Source organism: Cavia porcellus, unplaced genomic scaffold (genome assembly GCF_034190915.1).
Source record: "Cavia porcellus strain 051 isolate PalLab524CR breed Dunkin Hartley unplaced genomic scaffold, mCavPor4.1 scaffold_20, whole genome shotgun sequence".
NCBI lineage: Eukaryota > Metazoa > Chordata > Mammalia > Rodentia > Caviidae > Cavia > Cavia porcellus.
In genome coordinates this window covers 20005920-20028883 of record NW_026947503.1, presented here as the reverse complement: position 1 = coordinate 20028883, position 22964 = coordinate 20005920, and the positions used below count along the sequence as shown (strand labels likewise).

The 22964-nt window shown below is 37.5% G+C and overlaps 1 protein-coding gene across 1 annotated transcript in view; it reads right to left on the bottom strand.

The window, feature by feature from the left end:
- Vps4b (vacuolar protein sorting 4 homolog B) overlaps positions 1 to 12755 on the bottom strand; it is a 31080-nt gene extending 18325 nt beyond the window's left edge. The window contains exon 1 of the mRNA XM_005005524.4: positions 12482 to 12755. Coding sequence (XP_005005581.1) covers positions 12482 to 12508 — 27 coding nt within the window. The 5' untranslated portion in view covers positions 12509 to 12755. The remainder of the gene's footprint in view (positions 1 to 12481) is intronic.
- Positions 12756 to 22964: the final 10209 nt, after the last annotated feature.

Below are 22964 nucleotides of genomic sequence, written 5' to 3'. Positions count from 1 at the left end.
GAAGTAGTGCTTGGTGTCACATTCAAGGCCTCCCACATGGCAGTTAAGCACTCTACTCGAGCTATACAACTGACCTGGAATTTTTTTTTTTAAAATAAAAGCAACAAACGATAATTGTAATAAATTACCTTATAAAATTCAAATTACATTTGTTATATGAATAAATGCTATCTGAAGACAATTTTATCTAGACTACACTCATTTAAAGTTTTCATGATTTTCATACAACCAAATTCAAACTAAAGCCAGCAAGGAATTACTGAGTAATCTGAAAATTCATATTAAAAACAGCATTTAGGGAAATTCTAAGAGATTAAGTGCTAGTAAATTTAAAGCATACAATAGTAAAAATGTATGGGGTAAAACCCCTTGAGAAGCAATGGAGCAATAAAATCCCAAGAATCTGAAAAGTACCCAAAACTTTTAACCTATTAGTTTATTCACCTAGCAAGGACATTAACCAGAGAGTAAATAACAAAACAAATCTTACACAGCAAAAGGATGCCACACCACAGAACACTAAAGATCCTTAAATTAATGACACAGAAAGTGTTTATGATAGACTGCTCCTTTCAATCCCCAAAGCCTTTCAGCTGGATTGAAGCTAGGATCTTGAGCAACTAGGATCTAAGCAAGCACTACCTAACCAGCCCACTGTAACCTTCCAGATGTCACCAACTATTTGAAACACAATGGACCTTACCTTTAATAAGTAAGTCTTCACTGATTTTTCACTTCCTTCTTTTATCAAATCTTCTAAAATATCCATATACACACATATAAACATATAAAAATATTTAGAACACTAAAGATCCTTAAATTAATGACACAGAAAGTGTTTATGATAGACTGCTCCTTTCAATCCCCAAAGCCTTTCAGCTGGATTGAAGCTAGGATCTTGAGCAACTAGGATCTAAGCAAGCACTACCTAACCAGCCCACTGTAACCTTCCAGATGTCACCAACTATTTGAAACACAATGGACCTTACCTTTAATAAGTAAGTCTTCACTGATTTTTCACTTCCTTCTTTTATCAAATCTTCTAAAATATCCATATACACACATATAAACATATAAAAATATTTTTGTAAATCCAAGAAATAGAGGCTCACAAGTATATGCATCTGATTTCCAAAGTTTAGTGCAAAAGCAAGTCAATTATCAGAAGACTAGGTTTTGGAAGGAGATGGTGCTGGAACAACTGATCATTCACAAGCAAAAAGAAATCTCAATTTCAATCTTATATTTTCCCTTAAATAAAACTTAACCCTAAAAACAGAAAGCTGTAAAACCTGGAAAAGTCTTCAGGATCTGGGTTTTGGCAAAGGGGCTTAAATTTGGCATCAAGCATAATACGTAAGAGGAAAAAATAAAAAAATGAACCATGTCAAACTTTTGTTCCCTAGGTGATCCTTATAAAAAAAGATGAAAAGACAAGTCACAGACTGAAAGAACTATTTCAAAACATATCCAACAAAGATTTAGTATCTAATACATAAAGAACTCTGAAAACTCAAGTTAAAGAGTCCAAATAGGAAATGGACAAAAGATGTTAATGGGCATATTACCAAAGGATATATACTTAAAGATTATTGTCTCAAGTTGCACGTAAAGTAAATCACATACACAAACTTAAATACTGCATGGTTTCTCTTACATGAGAAACCCAAAGTATAAATAATTTAAAGAGAAAAATACCAAAAGATAATAGTAAACAGGGAGTTAAGATTGTTTGCAAATGGGAAAGGCAACAAAGGGAGACAGGGGAGAAACAGAAGTGGAATGGTAAGAAAATAATTCAGATGTGTTATGTATATGTACCAACCCTCTACAATAAATGTAATTATTATATACTGCAAATATGCACTCATAAGAAATGATATACAGACAGCAAATAAGCACATAAAAAGATATTTATCATAAAGCATTAGAGAAATTAAAATTAAATCAACAATGAGACATCTCAACACTTATATGAGAATGGGTAATAAAAAGTGCACAAATCAGTATTTTTCTATACAACAATGAATTAGCTGAGAAACAAGTTAGAAAAACAATGCCATTCACAATAGCTTAAAAAGAATACACTGGAGTCAACTTAATGAAACAAGTAAAAGCAATGTGCAGTGAAAATTACAAAAAGAAAGAAATTACAAACACTAGAAGATGGAAAGACCTTCACTATTCATGGACTGACAGAATATTTTAAAATTGGCTATATTAAAAAAATCCGTAAATTCAATGCAACACTCATCAAAATTCCAATGACATTCTTCATGACTTAAAAAAAAATTCTCAAACATAAAAGATCTGTGTCAGTCGTAGGGGGGAAAAACTAAGGCTGTTGGCATCACAATACCCGATTTCAAATTATATACAAAGCCATAAAAAAAAAAAAGTATGGTACTGGCACAAAAATAGGTACACAGACCAATGAACTAGAACAAGGACACAGAAACAATCCCATACAACCTCAGCCATTTGAATCTTGTCAAAAGAGCCAAAACAAAGGAGCCAAGACATACTGGAGAAAAGATGGCCCTCTTAACCAAGTAAGTGTTGGGAAAACTTGTAGAAGATTGAAACTAAATTCTTATTTCACTCTATACAAAATCAAATCAATATGGATCAAATACTTAGGTATGAGACCTGAATCTTTGAAAGTGTTAGAAGAAAACATGGGAGATATGTAAATCCATGGCCAGAGGCAAAGACTTCCCAAACCAATAATATTAAGAATCAATAAATGGGATTATATGAAATTAAAGTTTTTATATAGCAAGAGAAAAAAACTGGGGCAGGGGATTTAGCTCAGCGACATAGGCGCCTGCCTTGCAAGCAGACAGTTGTGAGTTCGATCCCCCGTACTGATAAAAAAAAAAATACAAAAAAAAAAAAAAAAAAAAAAGAGAAAAAAACCAACAGAGTGAAGAGAACCTAGAGAATGAGAAAAACCTCTGCTGTCTGCTGTCTACTCTTTTGACATATACTATTTAGAACACATGAAGAATTCAAAAATATAAAGAGCTCAATTAATAAACTGGTAAATAACCGAAAGACAATTCTTAGAAGAAATACAAACAGCCTATGGATATATGAAAGTATGTTCAACATCTTTAGTCATTAGGGAAATATAAATCAAACTTGTAAAAATGCCTATCATCAACAAATACTGGCAAGTGTTTGGGGGTGGTAGGGCAAAGAACGCTTTTACACTGTGAAGGGAATGTAAACTAGTATGGAAATCAGTATGGATGTTCTTAAAAAACCTAAAAATTAAACTACCATATGACTCTGCTATACTACTCCTTGGTATATATCCAAAACAGCTGAAAGACAGCATACTGCATACGATATTACAGGGATATCAGCATACCAAAGTGTTTTTTTTTTTTTTGGCACAATTCATGACAGTCAAGATATGGAACCAGCTTATGTTCCATCAACAGATAAATGGATACAAACTGTCAACATATATTGATAAATAAATGTGGTTTCTAGTGAGGTAATAAAGGATGCAAATCTTCAGTTTTACTGTAAGATGTCAAAGTCACTTTCAAAATAGTTCGAGAAATTTGTGTTCCTACAAATTGTAAGTTCTCACTTTTCCGTATTTTTGCCTACACTTCAAATTACCAGTTTCTAAAATGTTTTCTAGTCACTTAAGTGAAAACTGGTCCTTATTTTTTAAGTTTTAAAATGAAAAACATGGTTTTTATAAAACTATATATGAAAGGAAAAAGGCTCAGTTTCAACAATTACCAACTCGTAGTTAATTTTTTTTGGCAGCACTGAGGATTGAATCCAGTAACTCTACAGGCAAGTTTCTATCTGTGGTCTACATCCCCAGTTCTCCCATATCTAATATTATAGCAATAATAACTCTACTCATCCCCTTATTCTCAGATAATTTTGGTTTTTTTGGGCACTAGGGATAGAACTCATGACCTCACGCCTGCTGGGCAGGTACCTGTGCCACTTAGCTAGACCCCCTGCACTCTCAGATAATTTTGATGCAAATCTCAGGTGGTGTATTTTCCTAAATATGTAAATATGCATTTCTAAATTATTGTTTTTTATAAAGTATAATATCTTTTAAAGAAATTATTTTTAACATAAAGCTATGAATAAAATAGAAAATATTTTAACTATTAAAAAGGAACTGAGATATACATATGTACAATAGAGTATCACTCACCTATAAAAACCAAATTATGACATTTGGATGGAACTGGAGATCACGTTAAGCAAAATAAGGAAGATTTCAGAAAAAAAGTGTCACATGTCTTCCTTACTACGTGAACTCTACAGTAATGACACGAAAGCAGAAAGGAGATTGTTGTTTGACAAGAGGAAGGAGTAAGGGAGATGGAGAACAAAGTGAGAGGAAAGGTGATGGGAATATGTATATGAACATAGCACCCTGAAATCCAGTATTTTATAAAATAAGCACTAATAAAAGCATATTTAAAAAACAGAGCTGTGTGGCAGTGCATGCCTATAATGCCAGCAATTGGAAGGCTGGGCCAGAAGGATCACTGTGAGTCTGAGGCTGGCCTGGGCTGCAGTCAGTGCAAGGTCAGCCTGTACCACACAGCAAAATAAAACAACTATTACAACAATGCCAACGACCAAGGAGACAAACGCTGATGAGGACGCAGAGTACTAGGTCACTTACTCTTTGCTGATGGGATGTAAAATAGTACAGCCACTCTTGGAAACTGAATGTTTTTGTTTTGTTTCTAACGCTGACAAACAATTGCCCCCCGAACATTTATTCTAGAGAAATGAATATTTATATTCACACAAAAACCTCTATATGATGGCTGTGGACATCTTTCCACAGTTGCATGTTTAAACAAGCCAAAAAACACTAAAAAATCAAGAGGTAGGGTATACTGATAGCATGAAGTACTCCTCAGTAACAAAAACGAATGGACTACTGTTACACATGATGTGGATTAACCTCCAGTGAATCATGACGACTGAAAAAAGTCAAACCCAAACCGTTGTAGACTATATTATTCCACTTATTTAATTCTCACAAAATCAGATAAAGAGAACCAAAAGTTTTGAAAGGGATAGGAATGGTAGGTGGAAGAGGAAGGGAGGTGACTGTGATCATAAAGGGGCAACAAGAGATCCTTGTGGACTGAATGGTTCTGTATCTTAACTGTGGTGAAGGATACACAAACCTACACTATGATAAAACCGCACAGAAACACACATAGCCACTCATAAATAAATACACACAAGTACAAGTCTGTCGGGCGCAGGCGCTCAACACACCCCGCCCGGGACTAAGGACCACGTCAGCTTCCGCAATGCGCTACGTCCCTCTCCAAATTAGCCACCCCGTGCGCACCTCGTGCTCACTCCGTATTTGCCCCGTGCTGACTCTGTGGCAACCCCTGATTGACCACAGCTGGGTATATTGGCCAGAGCCCGAGTCCCATCCCAACCCTGCCTCCTCGTGGCAGCCTGTGATTGGTCACGGCCGAATATATAAGCCAGAGCCCGCAACAATAAAGTGGCAGTTACCTGTTACCCACAAGAGTGTCCTCTGTCTCATTGGGGGGCTGCGCCGGTCACAAGTCAAACTGAGGAAAGGTGAGTATGTTATAGAATGCCTCGATGTCAATAGCCTGGTTGTGACACCACACTATCTTCACAAGACACAATTCAGTGAATGGTACACTACGTTTTCTGTACTGTTTCTTATAGCTAACTACATGTAAATTTACAATTCTGTCAAAATAAAACTTTCATTAAAAACTAATCTTTAAAAAAATACGCAAATACTAAGAATAAGCATGATTAAGACACTCCAACTGGGTTTATTTAGGTAGTAACACTACAGTCCACAAAAATGAGAATAACGATATGATCATGTTTAGGCTGTATTAAAAATAATCATCCAGAGGGTGGTGCATGCCTGTAAATTCCAATGTTCTCAGGACGTTGAAGAAGGAATGTTTTGAGCCTGCCCTGGGCAATTCAGCAATTCAGTGGGACCTTGTCTCAAAATAAAAGTTAAAAAAGAGGTAACGATAAAGATCCTGGGTTCAATCCTCCACACTCTCCCTCAAAAAAGAAAAGAAAAAAGTATATATATACAGCATTCAAACAATCCAAAAGCAAATCATACATAAAAATACTATATTTTAATTTTTATTAGTATGTATTTGCAGTACATGATTACAGTCATGGCAAGTTGGTACATGTACATAACATATCTTAATTCTTTTTATATCTTCCTCCTCTCCATTCTCTCAAGAATACTGTTACATTTTGAAGCAGCTGCTTTTGCATGGGATGAAATCTATAAAGGAGAAGAATAGTCTTCTTGTTGGAAAATCACACTTCTTTTGTTACAGCAAGAAGGAAACTAAATAGTGTATCAGAATTAATAAAATGCAGTAGTTACATGTTTTACAGTTCAAATAGCCTAAGCGCAAAGACAAAGTTTCAAGTTTTGTTAGCTAGACAGGTTATAAAAAGCATACTCATAGTATGTGGTTGATTGGTGCTTAGTTAAGACTGGTCTCACAAAATGCAGCCCAAAGGCTCAGTGGCTAAGCCACACAGCAAAAATAATTTTCTTACTCTGATTATAATTTCTTTTCAGATTGTTTTGCAGTGCTGTGCCACTCACTTATCCAGCCAATCAATCATAGCCCTTACTGTAGTGCTGTAGTCAGGTCCTGCATTACTCATCTACTTAAGTGTTTTTCCTGTCTCAGTATCTGGTTCCAAACTCTGTGCCAATTACAACTACAGTACATAATTTAAACCAGGCATTTTCTAATCATGAAAATGTCTGTATTTGCACTGTCCGATCAATATGGAAGCTACTAGCCACATATAGCTTCTGAGCCACTGAAATGAGGGTAGTATGACTAACAAGTTTTTTTTTTTTTGTCTTTTTCCTTTTTATCGGTACCGGGGATCGAACTCACGACTGCCTGCTTGCAAGGCAGGCGCTTATGCCGCTGAGCTAAATCCCCAGCCCCGAATAACGAGTTTTTAATTTAAACAGCCACATGTGGCTATTGTACTGGATGGGATAGTACCGAAAGTCTTCAAGAATCTTTTTCCTGAGGAATGTCTCATTTTGCCTTTGTTAGCATTCTTCATTTGAAATGAAATTAACATGACTTGGAGGTGAGAGCTAATTATTCTTTGGGAATATACCCTTTACTCTCCCTATTCCTACCACCTTAACTTCAATATGCTTTCACACTTAGTACACACAGCAACCTTTGATGGATTCTCCCTGAAAACCATAAATTCCAAATGCCAGTGCATGAGCGGCATGGCCTTATATGACCTAGTTATGTCTGGATTCCACCTGAAACCCCCAGAGTTCCTCCATCACACAGGATGCCTGAGCACTACAGATCACTCCCCATAGAATGATACAGTCCTACTTCAACTGCCAAATCTTCAGACAGGTCCCTTCTAATCTTATTTATCAAAGGCAGTGTTCCATCTGTGCTTTTTGATCTCCCCTTTCTCCAGAACTCTCTTACACCCCCACCCCATTATCATTGTATTTACACGTTTCTTCACTCACTGGCCAGCTCTTTTCAATCTTTTTTTTTTTTTTTTTTTTTTTTGTCTTTTTCCTTTTTATCGGTACCAGGGATCGAACTCACGACTGCCTGCTTACAAGGCAGGCGCTTATGCCGCTGAGCTAAATCCCCAGCCCCAGGCCAGCTCTTTTTCTACGGTAACCTTTGTGAGGACTGGAGCTCCCCATCCTCAAATGGTGCTGGCAGATGACCGGTGCTCATTACCCAATAACTGAAAAATCCCCTACTGCTCTCCTAAAATCCTCCTTTTGGTTACTCCATTTTTGTCATCTCCATTGGATATTTCCATTAGACACAAACAGTTTACCTTCAAAAGCCTTTTTTGACACCAAGACACCACTCAGTTCAGTTCTGTTTCTCTGCTTGTAGGGCATATATACAGTGGATTGGCCACCAGTCTCTCTATCACATCCATACAACTGCTATCAAGGCGCTTTATCCAAAGACCAACTCTGCCTTCATCTTGATCATTTGACAATGTTCTAAAAATCCATCATTTCCTTTTTATTGACACTGTCCTCTGATGACTCGCCTAATTTCCCTTTTATCTTTCTGGTAGCTCCTTCTCTACTTCACTGGATTCTTCCTCTTCTATGTGATACTGAATTATGGGTTGTGATTGAAAAAAACACTGAATGTTTAAATTTTAGAATATATACAGTAAAAAATGCACTGCATTAATCCTTCTTGACATACTCTTCTCCCTTCACTTCAAACACATTTATTGTTCGTGCCATTTTCTGCAACAGTGCTGGAAGCCCTTTGTTGTAACTGTTTAGTTTTGCTGTTACGGCTGCTTTGATACCCTCAATTAATTCAAAATGTTTATTTTCATGGTGGTGTTTACTTTGAGGAAGAGCCAGAAGTTGCCAAGAGATGGAAGGGAGTAAGGCGGATGAGCACACACCATTATGTCCTTAATATGTAGTCACTGGATGGCATTTGGCAGCAGAATTCACATTTCTTTATCATACCTCATGAAGACACAGGACTCCCGCAACTGCTTCACAAAGTGTCAATTTTAGTGTATGTGCTGCTGAAGGGAGCCCCAGAAGTGTCAAGAATGATGAGACTAGTGTGTGTGCAGAAAAGGGGAGTATTTTAGTAGAGATTAGTGGCAATGTGACTTTTACTGTAAATTAAACATTTACCATATATTCTGATCCACATATCCTGTGTATCTGTGTTGTGATTGTGTACCATATATTCTGATTGTGTTCAGGCTGGGGCTCATTCTTTGTTTACTCCCTGCTACATGAGATGCTTTTAATGGTTTAAGGCTGCTTTTAAATGTATTCCATTTAAAAAAAAAAAACAGCTGCTCACATCACTCTTGTATTTAAAATCCGTATGTTGTTATCTTTGTGTGTATGCAGTGGGTTTTATTTCTTTTTGTCTTTCCCTTTAGCATGTAAGCTCCCTGTGTACAGGGTTAAGTCTCTTGTCTTCACATTTGCATACAATTCCAGCACACAATTCCAGCACAATGGCTGGGAGAAGACTAACATTACTCTAGGCTCAGTTAGAATCTAGGTATCAAAATATAAGTGTAAAAGCTAGGAACATTTGAGTTTGTCCTTTTCAGATTAGGAGACCATAGAATATCCACCCTACAAAATCCTGGAAAGCAGCAAACTGAAAGTACTCATCCCAGCTGAACAGATGACCAGCCTTGTTTGCCCAGCATAGTTCTTTGTGTGAGCTCTGGAGCTTCCCCTGCTTTCCATCAATGACATGCCACTCTGCTTTTCTTCCCTTTCCCTTTTTAGTTGGGACCTTCTAAGCAGAAAAATGTGCATAAGCCTATCTCAGGTTCATATCTACAAAATCTACATTAAAGTACACCAACTCTCTCAAGTTTTTGGAATTCTAAATACCATCTTACCAACTCATCTTACTCCTCATCTTACTACCATACTCATCTTACCTCCACAGCAAATTCCCAGACAGTATCACTATTCTGTCTTGGTTTGTTGAATTATCCTTCCCACAGCAATGATTTCTTGCCTCCTGATTGCCAAGTATTAAGCTTATCTCTGCCACACTAATAACAAAATATCTTGACAGTGTCTCATTTCTTGATATTCGCTACATCATTCTTATTCCTAATGATTCTTTTTCAGGTTTCCTTTTCTCTCTTCTCAAAAGTATACTCCACAAGGTTTCATTTTGATCCTTTTTACTCATTCTGTAAACTCTCCAAGGTGGATCACCCTATGTCCACAATTTCTCTTACTATCTTTATGTTAACAATGCTCAAGTCTGTATATCTAACTCAGTCTATCATACCAATTCTACTCGTCTGTACTCCAATGCATACTGGGCATTTTAGCTTGACTGTCTCCATGAGCATTTCAAATTAAACAAGTTCAGAACTGAATTCATTTTGCTCCTTTCCCAAATTTCCCCTTTTGCATCTTGGGAACTAATTCTCACCCACTCAAATATCCAATCCTGAAATCTGGGAGGAAAACCAGACTCCCCTCCTCCCTTGCTCTTTAATTGTGGCTATAAGTAAAAGCCTAATATTCTCTTCCAATTTTTCTCTGATCAGGCCTTTTTTACTCAAATGCATACTTACCTTAATTTGGCCAGTCACCATTTCCCAACATGAAGGCCTAGAGTTCTAACTAGTCTCTCTACACCCAGACTTGCTACCAGTCAAATGTTTTCTTTGGTTCTAAGCCAAAAAGAGTGAGCACTTTATGGTTTAAAATCCTCAGACTCCCCATGTACAGTAAGATGATGACTAATCATTTGTGAGTGACACATGCAGCTCCTCACCATACAGCTTCCATCTGCACACTATGTTGCCATAGCACCACAGTACTGGCACAACCCAGACCACTAGGTGGCACGCCTATGTACATTACTTGCCACCTGAAGATCCTACACCACTGTCTCCCAGTAAAACTCCAGCTTCTTTGGGACTCAGTGCAGTTCTTGGTCCTCTTGTTGCATAGTCCTCAACATCCCAGAGAATAGCTCAGACCTACACTGCCTATAGATTTCCACTTCCTCTTGTACATTAATTCCAAGGATCACTTTACGCCTGTTTTAACATAGAACATAATCCATCTGAGGTCATGAATGATATACACACACCTATATGTGACACAAGACATGAGTTCTCAGAATTTCTTATAATACATGACAATAAAGGACACAATATTTAGGACTGAGTAAACTTTGAGTTTCATTTCATACTATAATATTTAAATGTTTCTCAACTCTCTGCAAAGGTTTATTATACTTCTGGACTGAGGCATAAACTGTTTTAAACTTTTCTATTCACGAAGGAAGAATTTTGTGGTGACAAAAACCACAGAAATGTAACTAGACAGGATTCAAAGTTACTAGCACTAATTAACTGTATGCCTTTGGTCACACCATAATCTATTAATTTAGGTTCTTAATACTAACTAGAATAACATTCACCTTTAAGAGTAGCTAAGTGTTCAACCTTAAACCATATCACCTTCTTCACGAAGCATTTCCCACTTGTTTATGTAAAAATAAGATACACCCTTTCTTGCTGCCCAAACACTAACCTCTAATTCTGCTTTAGCATTTATGAAATTATTTCATAATTCTAACTTTTTGTTATCTGTACTCTCCCAGATTTTAAGCATCTGGCTACCGAGAATTTTGCTTTGTTCAGTGGAAAAGCTACTCATTATATGATAATTCTTTATCCAAATTTCTTAGGTTAGAAGGCTGAAATGGTTAAGTGAGAAAGCAAACCTGAACTGACCATTCCATAAAATTGTAACATCCCTCCTGCTTATGTCTTTAATACTGCTCAATCCTTAACTGATCAATCTCTAAACAATCACTCAACAATCCAATTCAAGTACAATGTATTTTGGTTATATTTTAACTGGCCTAGAGTTAAGCAAAAATTACGGTTTTGGGGGGCTGGGGATTTAGCTCAGCGGCAAAAGCACCTGCCTTGAAAGCAGGCAGTCCTGAGTTTGATCCCCGGTACCGATAAAAAGGAAAAAGACCAAAAAAAAAAAAAAAAAAAATTACGGTTTTTCTTTTTCCTTATACTGACTGCAGTCTATCTATCCTTTTTTTTTTAAATTTTATTTGAGAAAAAAGAAAAAAAAACAGAAAAAGGGTACAAGTTATACAGAATTTCAGAAACAATAAACAGGAAATCACTAATTACATATTGTCATCTTAGAAATAGTTGTTGAAGTTACAAAATTAAAGCATATAGAGGGGATTTTCAAACAGTGAGACTGCAAACAGTTTTGTTCAATGATCCAACAAACTCAGTAACATGGTTATCTATCTTACACACTTAAATATATATGCAGTTATATCCTTTAAAGCACTTTCTTTTCCTTTCTTTTGTACAATGACAATTACACATTTTGGGTTTTATTACTCCCACAGTTCTTATTACTTTTTTTTCTTTGAAGAAAGTGAAACCAAATGTGACATACCAGGACAGTCAGTCAAATCAAAAGAAAAGGATGGACATAATACATAATGTAAAAACAAAACACAAGGTGATCAACAATGGTTACCATAATGCTCTTGTTATCTTAAAAAGAATTGCCTATATCATCAGTTATAATAAAATTGAACGAAACAGTAAAGATATCTATCCTTTTTGAGCTCGAGCGTTGTTTTTAAAGACCCCCCCATGTCAAGGTCTCACAAAGCCAGCGGCTCAGCAGCGGCCAGTAACTGGGCCAAGCGACCCCTCTCCAGCGAAAAGGAACCTACTCCCCCACCTGCAGTTTGGCCCCAGCCCCGCCCTCCTCCGCCAGGCCAGGGGCGCGGCCGCTTCCTCCCCTTCCCCGCCCCCACCCCAGTTCCCCCGCCTCCCCTAGGCTGCCTTTCCAGGGGGGACGGGAGAAGTAAAGTGATACCTGGAGGTTGGACCCAGTGGATGCCATGGTGGAAATCCGAGACGGTTCCCTGGGGACGAACGAGGGGCGAGAAGAGCCAACAGCAGCAACGTCGAGTCGCTCCCAGGGTTGCTGTCGCAAAATCGGGAAACTATTGTCTTTCAGATCTCAAACCACCACCTCCGTAATGAAAAACGCGAAACAACACAGCACTCCACCAGCCGTTCGACCCTCCTCATAAAACTTCCGCAACTCCGAGCCCCTCCGGGCTCTGGTACCGCCTCTGGCAAGAGAACTTCCGTCTTCGTCATCATCTTGCGCGCGCTACAGTCACCCAGTAGGAGTCTCGCCCAGCCCAGGCCCTCGCGAAGCGGAAGTCAGGGTTAGCGCAGGCGCACTGCGATACTGGCTTTGTTGCGGAGCGGCGGAGGAAATTAAGGGCTCTCAAGCGCCAGACGTCTCATCGCAGGGCAGTTCTCTTTTTCCCTCTCCATTTCTTACACTTTACAATGAGTTACTGGTTCTGGCACCTGTCCTAGCATTTGGAGTTTTGTTGCCCCGAGGCTTTTGAATGGAGAAAAAAAAATAATCTCTTAAGACCCGTCAGTTGGGGACTTTTGTACTCATTTCTGTTCATTCCTTTCGCGTCCTCCTCTGTGAAACGGCAGTCGTGGTCCCTTCCCGGGGGTGAAGCGCGGTAAAGTGTGCAGCATAGTGGTGGGTGAGCGGTAGGAGCTCAGTCTTGTTCGCATTTCTCACTAGCTACAATTTACACTTGGTTCAGGGACTGTTCGCTCTAGGAAGCATTGGGAATAGGTATCAATGTAAGATATGTGTGATGAAGCGGGCTCCTGGGCTTGGAGAATCGATTAAATGGTATACCAATTATATTTACAAGGAAACTTAATGGCTTGAGAGACTTAAGTGGTACTCTAGGTGAGATTTTATAAATTAGAAACATTTCAAGACTAGCCAGACCATAGCAAAATCCTGACCCTCCCAAAACAAAAAAATGAACTGATGGAAGACCATTTTTAGCCATTGTATCCCACAATCCCCTGCTCATGATTAGCCTTGTGACAGGAAAGCACAACAGTTAATCACTCCATCATTTTATTTCCCACTCATTGTTCCAATGACCTGCAGAAATTACTTGAATCTCATCCGCTTCTTATTAACATTTCGATTTGTCTTATCTCTGTGCACTTCAGCTGGCAGTACACTTAACATGGCTTCATATCTAGGTCCCTAGGGCCACTCCATGCTGTGCCCACCATTTACTACTGACTCTCAGAAATGATAGGATTTTCTTCGAGACAAATTCAGTGCGTTCAAAGTGTAATTATCTTCTGCCCCAAACTACCTATTTTGATTTCTCATAGAGAGGTATCAACAAATCAGTACCATCCAGACTCAGACCCCAACCTCACTACCTTGCAGGTTAGTCATTCCGTCACACCTCTTTTTCTTCCACTAAAGTGCTGGTATTTGGTTCTTAACAAAGGCCAGTACATTACAAATACTTAATAATTCTTTTTTTTCATGTTAGAAGCTTGATTTATTTTTTCACTGATTAGTAGATTTTTGCAGTACATAAAAATTATATTCTCTGTAGAGGACTGGTACATGTACATAACATATTTCAATTCCCACCCCTCTAGCTACTGGGGATCACAACTTCACATTTGCCAGGCAGGCACTTATGCTGCTGTTCTAAATCCCCAACCAATTCCCTCCTTTTTCTCACTCCTTCCACTTCCCTTTTATTTTTCCAGCATCAAATTCATTTTGTTATCTTAAGACCTTCTAAAGTTAGTTGTCACATATAAATATTGAAAACCAGAGTAAAACCAGGCCAAGTAACGTGTAGGACATGTAAAACAATTTATTAAGTCAAAGTACACTTTCCATTGTCTGTACTGAATTACAATACCTCTTTTCTTATTATCTGTTTTTTATTTTGTACTTTATATACATTGAATTTTAAATAAAAGGAAACATTTAAGCTTATGTGTCTGAGTTACTTTACTTAACATTATGGTTTCAAAGTGCATCCATTTTCCTATAAGTGTCTCAAGTTCATCTTGCTTTGTGGCAGAGTAGTGCTCCATGGTATATAAATACCACGTTTTAAAAGTATATTCATCTGCTGACAGATACATAGGCTGTTTCCAAAATTTAGCTATTATGAATTATTCTATTATTAATATGAATATGCATACATCACTGTGGTATAATGTCTTTAACTCTTGGGAAGATACCTACAAGGGAAATAGCTTCTTTGAATGGACTTTCTACTTTCAGTGTTTTGAGGGATCCCAATACTAATTTCCATAGTGGTTGTATCAGTTTGCATTCCCATCAACAATAGAGAAGGGTTTGTTTCTCTCCACAGTCTCACCAGCATTTGTTATTGGTTGATTTCTTGATGACAGCCATTGTTTCTGGGATGAGATGGAATCTTGATATTGTTTTAATTTGCATCTCTCAGATAACCTGTGATGTTGAACATTTTTTGTGTACTTATTCATTGTTTGTATTTCCTCATCTGGGAAGTCTGTATTCATTTTAGGCACTTAATGTTTTAAGGTATTTAACTGAGCTGCTGAAAATCAGTTACTAGTTTCCTAATGAATATTAAATATACCTGGTTTTTCATGAAAATACATCTTGACTCCAATTTTCAATTCCTAAACCTTTTTGTTTGTTGTTTTTGAACATGGAGCCAAGGGTCCCTTGCATGCTAAGTATGGGTTCTACGACTGAGCATATTCCCAGGTCTTCAATCCTTAAACATTTACTGGAACTATATGCACTAACTAGGCATCTAGAAATTATTAAAGTGCATACAGTATGGACCTTACAGTATATGAATTTAAGATTTAGTGGAAGAGACAGAAAAGGTAAAGAATTCACTGAGATTTATTGATTACCATCATAGGCCATCTATTTTAGATACTGGATATAAGCTCATTAAAAAGGAAAGATTGTGCTAATATTGATTGGAAAAAATTTTAGGTTCATATCTTATACCTTGAGCAACTTGAAAGATAACATGCAATCTAATTATTTTGTTATGAAATTTTGTTTTTTTCCATAAAATTCCTTTCTTATTATCAATAATAAGTTATAATGATATACTTCTTGTGGGCTATGTAAAGAGCATATCACCTCTGTAGTAGTAATCCCCCAAATCTATAACTTCAGTATAAGCATAAGGAAACAATAGGAAAATCCACCTTAAAGGGTTTTCTACTGCTACAGAATTCCTGAACTGAGCTCTTCAAAAATGTCAAACTCATAAAAGATAAGGAACAGCTGAGGGATGCATAGATTGGAGAAGACTAAAAGCCATTAGCCGTTAAATGTAGTGTAGGATTCTGGATTAGATCCTAGAGCAGAAAAAAGACATTAGTTGAAAGACTGATAAAAAATGAGAATATATTCTATATTACACCAATATCAATGATTTTAGCTTTGATAAATATACCATGATTATTTAAGATGTTAGCAGTAGGGGGAATTAGGTAAAGGGCTCACGAGAATTCTCTATATGTACCTCTGCAACTCTTCTGTAAGTAGTTTTAAAACACAAGATTTTCTTTTTAAAATCCCTATTCTCTGTCTAGAGCCTTATATTCTAGTGGAATAGAAACTGTATTTTACAAGTTTAAAATGTAAACATGTTACAAATACAACTGTTTACAAAGACTTCCTTGTACATTATCTACCAATTTCTGTTAGGCAGATGGGATGTGTCCCATTTTTACTAATAAGGAAGGAGAGCCTCATAGAGATCAGGAATTCTCTAATTTACATAGTACTTGAATGGCAGAGGCAAAGTCTGAATCCAGGCCATTTGACTCCAAATTCAAACTCAGAGGAAGATTGTGTGTGACAAGCACTACGACAGTGTCAAGAGGTACCATGTGGCCATTGGGGAAAACACTTAATTCTGATCAAGTGGTTAGATATGTATTAGGGAAAGTGTCATTCAATGGAAATTTCAAAATTTTAAGCAGTGGGAGTAAAGGTACAGATGAATAAAGTATATGGCATATTCCAGGTAGACTGGGCTTTGCATGATAAGGAGTTTGGACTTTATTCTGTGGCACTAGAGTTTGTTGAAAGCTCTCTTTTCTCTCCCACCCCTTTTCCGTGTCTTTTTGTTGTTGTTGTTGTTTTGAAACAGTCTTGTTGTAGTATGTAGTACGGGCTAGTCTTGAACTCCCTATGTAGCCCATGTTGGTCTTGAATTCACAGTGATCCTCTTGCCTCAGCCTCCCATGTGCTGGGATTACAGGCATGCACCACTATGCCTGGTTCTATGATCCTTCCTTCTTGAGAGAGTTATGATTTAGCAAAACACTGGATTTAGGAAGATGGATTTGACTGTAATTTGTAGCATGGGTCAGGAAGACAAAAGAGGCGGGAAGACTGAGTAGCAGGTTCCTGCAAACAGTGTTGTATTTCAGGAAGCAGGACATGCAGAATTAAGTAGGGTAGACCCCATTCCTGGAGCACACCTCCTACTTTCTTGTCTCTTGGACTTTGGTTAAACATCATCCTGTCTATTGCTTTTACCAATTCAGTGTGTTAAATAATATAATATCTTTTCTTAAAATGCCAACTCCAGTGTCACTTCCACAAGAAACCTCTGAAACTTCCCTGAACTCTGCTATTCAGACCTTGAATGGCCTTTATGTGTGTTCTGAGTGCCTAACAGTGCCTGGCATATTGCATATGTTAAAACATTGTTAGTCTCATTGACAGTTCTTTCTTCTAGATTGCAAAATCCCCAAGTGCTAAAGCTTCATGTTACTCACTTTGTAACTCCCTCTGCTCTTATTCCCTGCATGTTTGTGCTTAAGTAGCCAGATTTTGTAGATCAAATTGAAGCTTCCTTGTTTGTGATCAAGGACTTTGGAAATGAGGGAGGTCACAGTTGGTAATTGTGGATTCAGCCTTTGGAAGGTCTCGCATGCAGCCAACCAGGACTGAATACACCTCAGTTTAAAAGTCCTTTTAAAAATGCATAGTGTTGGGGCCTTTACCATATTCTGCAAGCCACCCATGTATACCCAGAAATCAAGTCTCTGCTTGTTGAGCTACCAGCTGCTCCATGACCTGTAGCACTATCAGGAAGGCAAAGTGCTATCAGGACTGATCCTATGAAAGAAGTGACTCATCAGGCTGGAAACCTGTTTGAACATCTCCAGTGCAAAACAGGTTTCTGAATATGCTCAGAAATGGCCAAGCCATTCTCACTTTATTCATATGAAGCCTCAGCAAATTTGTGAATTGAGAAGGAGCCCGGAATCGATGCATCAATTTCAATCATCCACGGGTTGGGGGATCCAGCAGCCATTATTTCTTGCTGATACACTGGGAAGATGATATAAGGCAGCAGTCTCCAAAGTTTTTGGCATCAGTCTCAGTTTTGTGGAAGAATTTTTCCAAGGACTGGGGTTGGGGTTCAGGATGATTTAAGTGCATTATTTTTATTATGCACTATATTTGTTTTATTATCACTTTGTAATATATTGTGAAATAATGATATAAGTCACCATAATGCAGAAACACTGGGAGCCTCAGGCTTGTTTCCCTGAAACTGAATAGTCTCAGCTAGGGGTGATGACAGACAATGATGCCTGAAGTATGTTTCTTATATCCAGTCTATTCCATAATCTCATTTCAATTGTTGTCGTTGGAAAAAAAAAAACTCTGCTTCACAGAGATAAGGTGTTAGAAATGGAATCAGGCTTTTCAGTGCTGAAAATTTCTCCTGAGAATATCTCAGGATATTTTTCCTTGACTTTAATCCAGAATACATAGAAATTTGAAGTTGTATCAAATTTGTACTTTTAAGTTACTGTCGTTTGCAATCTTAGATGATCCTCTTTTATTATGGACAAAGTAGATTCACATAGCTTATTCACAAATAGGCCTTGGATCATTTACTTTCAAGTTGGGAAGTGATTCTCAAACTCTTGAAAACTGAGAGGTAATCATGTACCAGCAGGGAGAAATTAGTCTCCTTGAAAAGCTCTGTTAATATTTGAAACATGTAAAAAAAATCCTAATGTTCATTTGTTATCCATAAAATTTCAGTTTGGGTTTGAATGCATCCACTTTCTCTGCCAACTTGAACACAGTTGTTTTCCCTAAGGTGACAGATTGAGTTTGTTGAACATGTCACATGAATAAGCAAATTTCATGACATTCTGTATCATGAAATGTGTGCTGGTGGTGACTAGTTTTCAAAGAGAAATATCTAAAGTTCTGTTGTAACTCAAAAACTCTACGTTTAGAAACTTTTCTCACTTCTATGTAGAAGAGAAGATATATGTGCTTTGTGCCCATCTCTTTACAGATCTGCAAGAACAGAGTCAAGGGCATATACTTTAATGTGTTTGATAATTTTAGTGACATCCTGCAAAATATTTTTTATAGTCACACAATATTTCTTTCTTTGTTGGCATTTCGATATGGCTGACAGTGTATAGACTCACATTCAGAAGCAACTTCTTTGCTTCCAGTAGAGAAAACAGAAATCTCTCATCATGGCAGTCACTCAGTTTATATACATACTCACGCAAAATGATCAGTTCAGTTTTCCTATCTGTAATGATTCCAAGACTTGAATAGTTCTGCAGCTGTGGTGTTGGCTGGGCAACAAAAGCATACATAACATATCTGCATTCACATCTTCCTAAAAAAGTATATTGCACACAAATAAGCATTGTTGCCTTATTGTTGGCATAGTAGACTTGCCAATCAATTTGCACTGTGGTGACTTACTGATTCTTTGTAACAATTGTGCCTCAATATCATCTTCTGCTATTCATTCAATTCATCTAGTTATGGTGTAAGAGGAACATTTGCCACTTTTTGTTAGCCTCTCCTAAAAAATTTACAACAAATCTTAGCAGTAGGCAGGATCAACTCTTCAATAGTAAAGGGTTTCTAGCTTTAGAAATCAGTTACCACTGCACATGATGTTCTCAGTGCAGACACAATTGATGAAGCGTTAGCTTTCAGTAATTGCTTCTGTACTTCATATTTTCCCCTCTGGAACAATTCCAAATGCTCATCTTTTAATGCAAGATGCTTCATCTCCACGTGGCAAAGCACCTTTGAAGTAGTCATGACTTTGTTGGATAGCAGTCATCACTTACACAAAGCAGGCTCAGAGAATGAGTATCACCTGTTGCAATGAACCTGTAATCACAGTAGGGAGTTGAATACATCTAGTTGGTATTTTCATTGAAATGCATCTTTCTTTTTCTTAGGAACTTTATTAGAATTTCATAATTTTAGAAGTATTTTCTGTTGTATTTACAGATAGAATGTCTTGTTCCATAATAATGCATATATTACGCACATATATACATATTGTGGGTAATAATGCACAATAGCAAAGTAGCCTTCCCACTTGAATGTGCTGGCCCAGTTTTCCTTCACTGAGACCTATCTAGGCACCACTTATGACAAACCAGTCTGTGCCAGTCTGCTAGTTGTACCCTGACCCAGGGGTAAAGGAGGATGAATGACAAACAGACACAGAGTTGGCTTAGCATACAGAAGTTGGGGTCTCTTGCGTCTAGTGGGCAAAAAGTACCTGAGAATATGGCTCACCTTGCCTTTATTCACTCAGACATGGGTACAAGAAGTGAAAGTAAGGTCAGATTTCCCTGCCTCCCATTATCAGTTAGTACATGTTCAGGTAAACAACCTGATCTAGCTGTACTGACTTTTCCCTGGAACTTGCAGTGTGCCGTCAGCCCTGTGTGTTGTTTTTCTCCTTTGTGCTCACAGAGGAGGTCAGTTAGGCCTCAGTTCTCCTTAACTGGTTTCCCATCATACATAAACATAGTATCAGGATGGGCAGGTCAGAAATGTGTGTGTGTAACACAGATGAAACTAGAGTGTCCATTAGTTGATAACCATTGTAATTTGGAATGAGATGTGAGGCTCTCTGACCCAATCTTATACTTTTCTGTATGTTTGAAACATTCCAAAGAGAACAGTCTTTGAAAGATTGTATTGCCATGCTTATGTTGAATTCATTGTTCAAATTCTTGGTCCAATTTTCTGTTGCAGGGCTCAACAATTAAGTAACAATTAAGTTAGGGTCTACCTTTGTATTTTATTGATTCTGAATGAAGTGCCAACTGATCCAAAATTATTTAACACTCATCTTTTCTCCATTCATTTGAAAGGCTACATTTATTGTATGACACTTTCTCACAAAGATGTGCTTATCTGACATCTTGATTATGTTTAATTATTCCCTTTAGCTATCTAAATTTATATCAACAAAGCTTACTACAATAGCTTGATAATACATTATGGTATCTTGTGGGCCTACCTGTTTTGTTCTAAGCAGAGTGGAACATTATTTAAGGTGTAGTTCTGGACTTTAGAATGCCTGCTTCAAATCTTGATGAGCATATATTAGGGAATTACTTAGTCTCTCTCAGCTACTCGTTCTGTGTCTATAAAATAGCAATGATTATACTACCTGTCTAATGACGCTGTGTGAGAATGAACTGAGACTAGCATATAACAGAATTGGGGTCAGGATAGAACTAACACTTACTAAGTGTTAGATTCTCTATTGTTAGAATAGTTAATATTTTCTTATATTTATCTTTTTCAGATAGACTTTAGTATGATTTTGTCAAGTTCCACCTAAAACTTTTATTTATTTTGCCATTGAGTTGATAGATAATTTAGAGCAGATGGACATCTTGGCTGTATTGAATTTTCTTCAGTTTTCAAAATATGTTGCATCTTACTTCTGAAGTCTTTTGGTTTGTCTCCTAAAAGTATTTTGTTTTCTTTTATATAGTTTCGAAGCTTTTCTGTTATGTTTGTCTCTAGATATTCTACTGTGTTGTTGTTAGTAATGTTAGTATGTTTTCTTTTCTTGTTGTTTTTTCCTAGTTAATTATGTTTTTATTTTATTTTAAAGATAGTAAAATACAACAAAACAATACAGAACAAAGCCAATCAAAACAATGCAGTGAAACTAGTATAGAACTTCAGAGAAGGATGCTGGGATAACAATAATTGGTACCAGAGTGTATCTTGTTGTCTTCACAAAAGTTGTCCATTCAATCAGGTTATGGTTTATGACAAATTTAGCACAAACTCAGCAGTTTAAGATAACATTAAGGGTAAGGGGTCCAGGTATAATTTAGCTGGGATTTCTGGCTAGGCTTTCACAAGGCTAAAATCAAAGCATGGTTGGGTTTAGGGATGTTTTCTCACATGGAAACTCAGACTGAGATGGATGTTCTTCCATGCTGCTTGAGGTTGCTGGTAGAATTCATTTTCTATGGGTATAGAAGTCATGATAGCTGGTAGCTTACTTTTTTAAAGCCAAAAAAATCTCAGTCTTTCTGTCTCTCTCTCTCCATCTTGCTCTTGTTTTGGTCTCTCTTTTGCTTCAAGCCTCTTGTTGGGACCTTTTGAAGCTTCTGGAAATTGACCACATGTGAAGGGCTGTGGTAAGGCCAGGGCATGACCCTCCCAAAAGCAGCATCCTTGGCAAGTCACTTGAAGAAGTTGCGACAGCCCAGAAAGACGCCAAGCCCCTACACAATTCAAGCAATGAGTTTCTAGGTAGTGGGGCTGAAATTGACATCATCCTATAATATATAAATAATCATGCTACATTGCTTGAGCGGTACCTTTCCTCCCATCAGGAGGATAAGGGCTCCACCAGACCCCAGCTTTGTTCCTCCTTCATTTTATCATCTTCTTGCAGTCCTTCAATCCAAGAATTCAAGGGCTTCATGGGGGTCATGGCAGCTTCAACTCCAAAGAAGGCACAGACGCTCTTTTAAAGAACTCACTTGATTAGGTTAGATCCACTGTGGTGATCTCCCTCTCCCTACAACTACAATTCAACTAATTACATTTGGAAAATCCCTTTACTTTTGTTGTATTCTATTGCTTTGAAACCAGTCGCAGGTTCTGGCTGCATTCAAGGGCACAGGAATTATACAAAGGTACAGGGCCACCTTAGTGTGTGCCCACCACACATCTCAAGGAGGCAGGAGATGTTAATATTCTGCTCTTAACATGAGAGACATATTTTAAATATCATATTCATCAGCAACTATGTAATTTGAGTTGATACTTTTTTGAATTGGAACTTTATATACATATATATGAGTTTATGTTTTGTGGGACAAAGACAGCTATTGCATTAATTAAGATATCAAAAGTAGGAGCCAGGGAGATAGCTCAGCAGTCCTGAGTTTGATTCTAGTACAAAAAAAAGATATCAAAGAGTAGATTTAAAATGTGGAGAGACTATACTATAAAGAAAATCTTTGTGATAAAATGCTGCCTTGGAATGTTGTATGGAGGGTGTCTTTGTTACTTTTCCCTCATTGCTGAGACAAAATACTTGTTGCCCAAAATTAAGGAAGGAAAGGTTTTTTAGCTCATAGTTCATGGAGATTTCAGTTCATAATCAGCTGACTCCAAG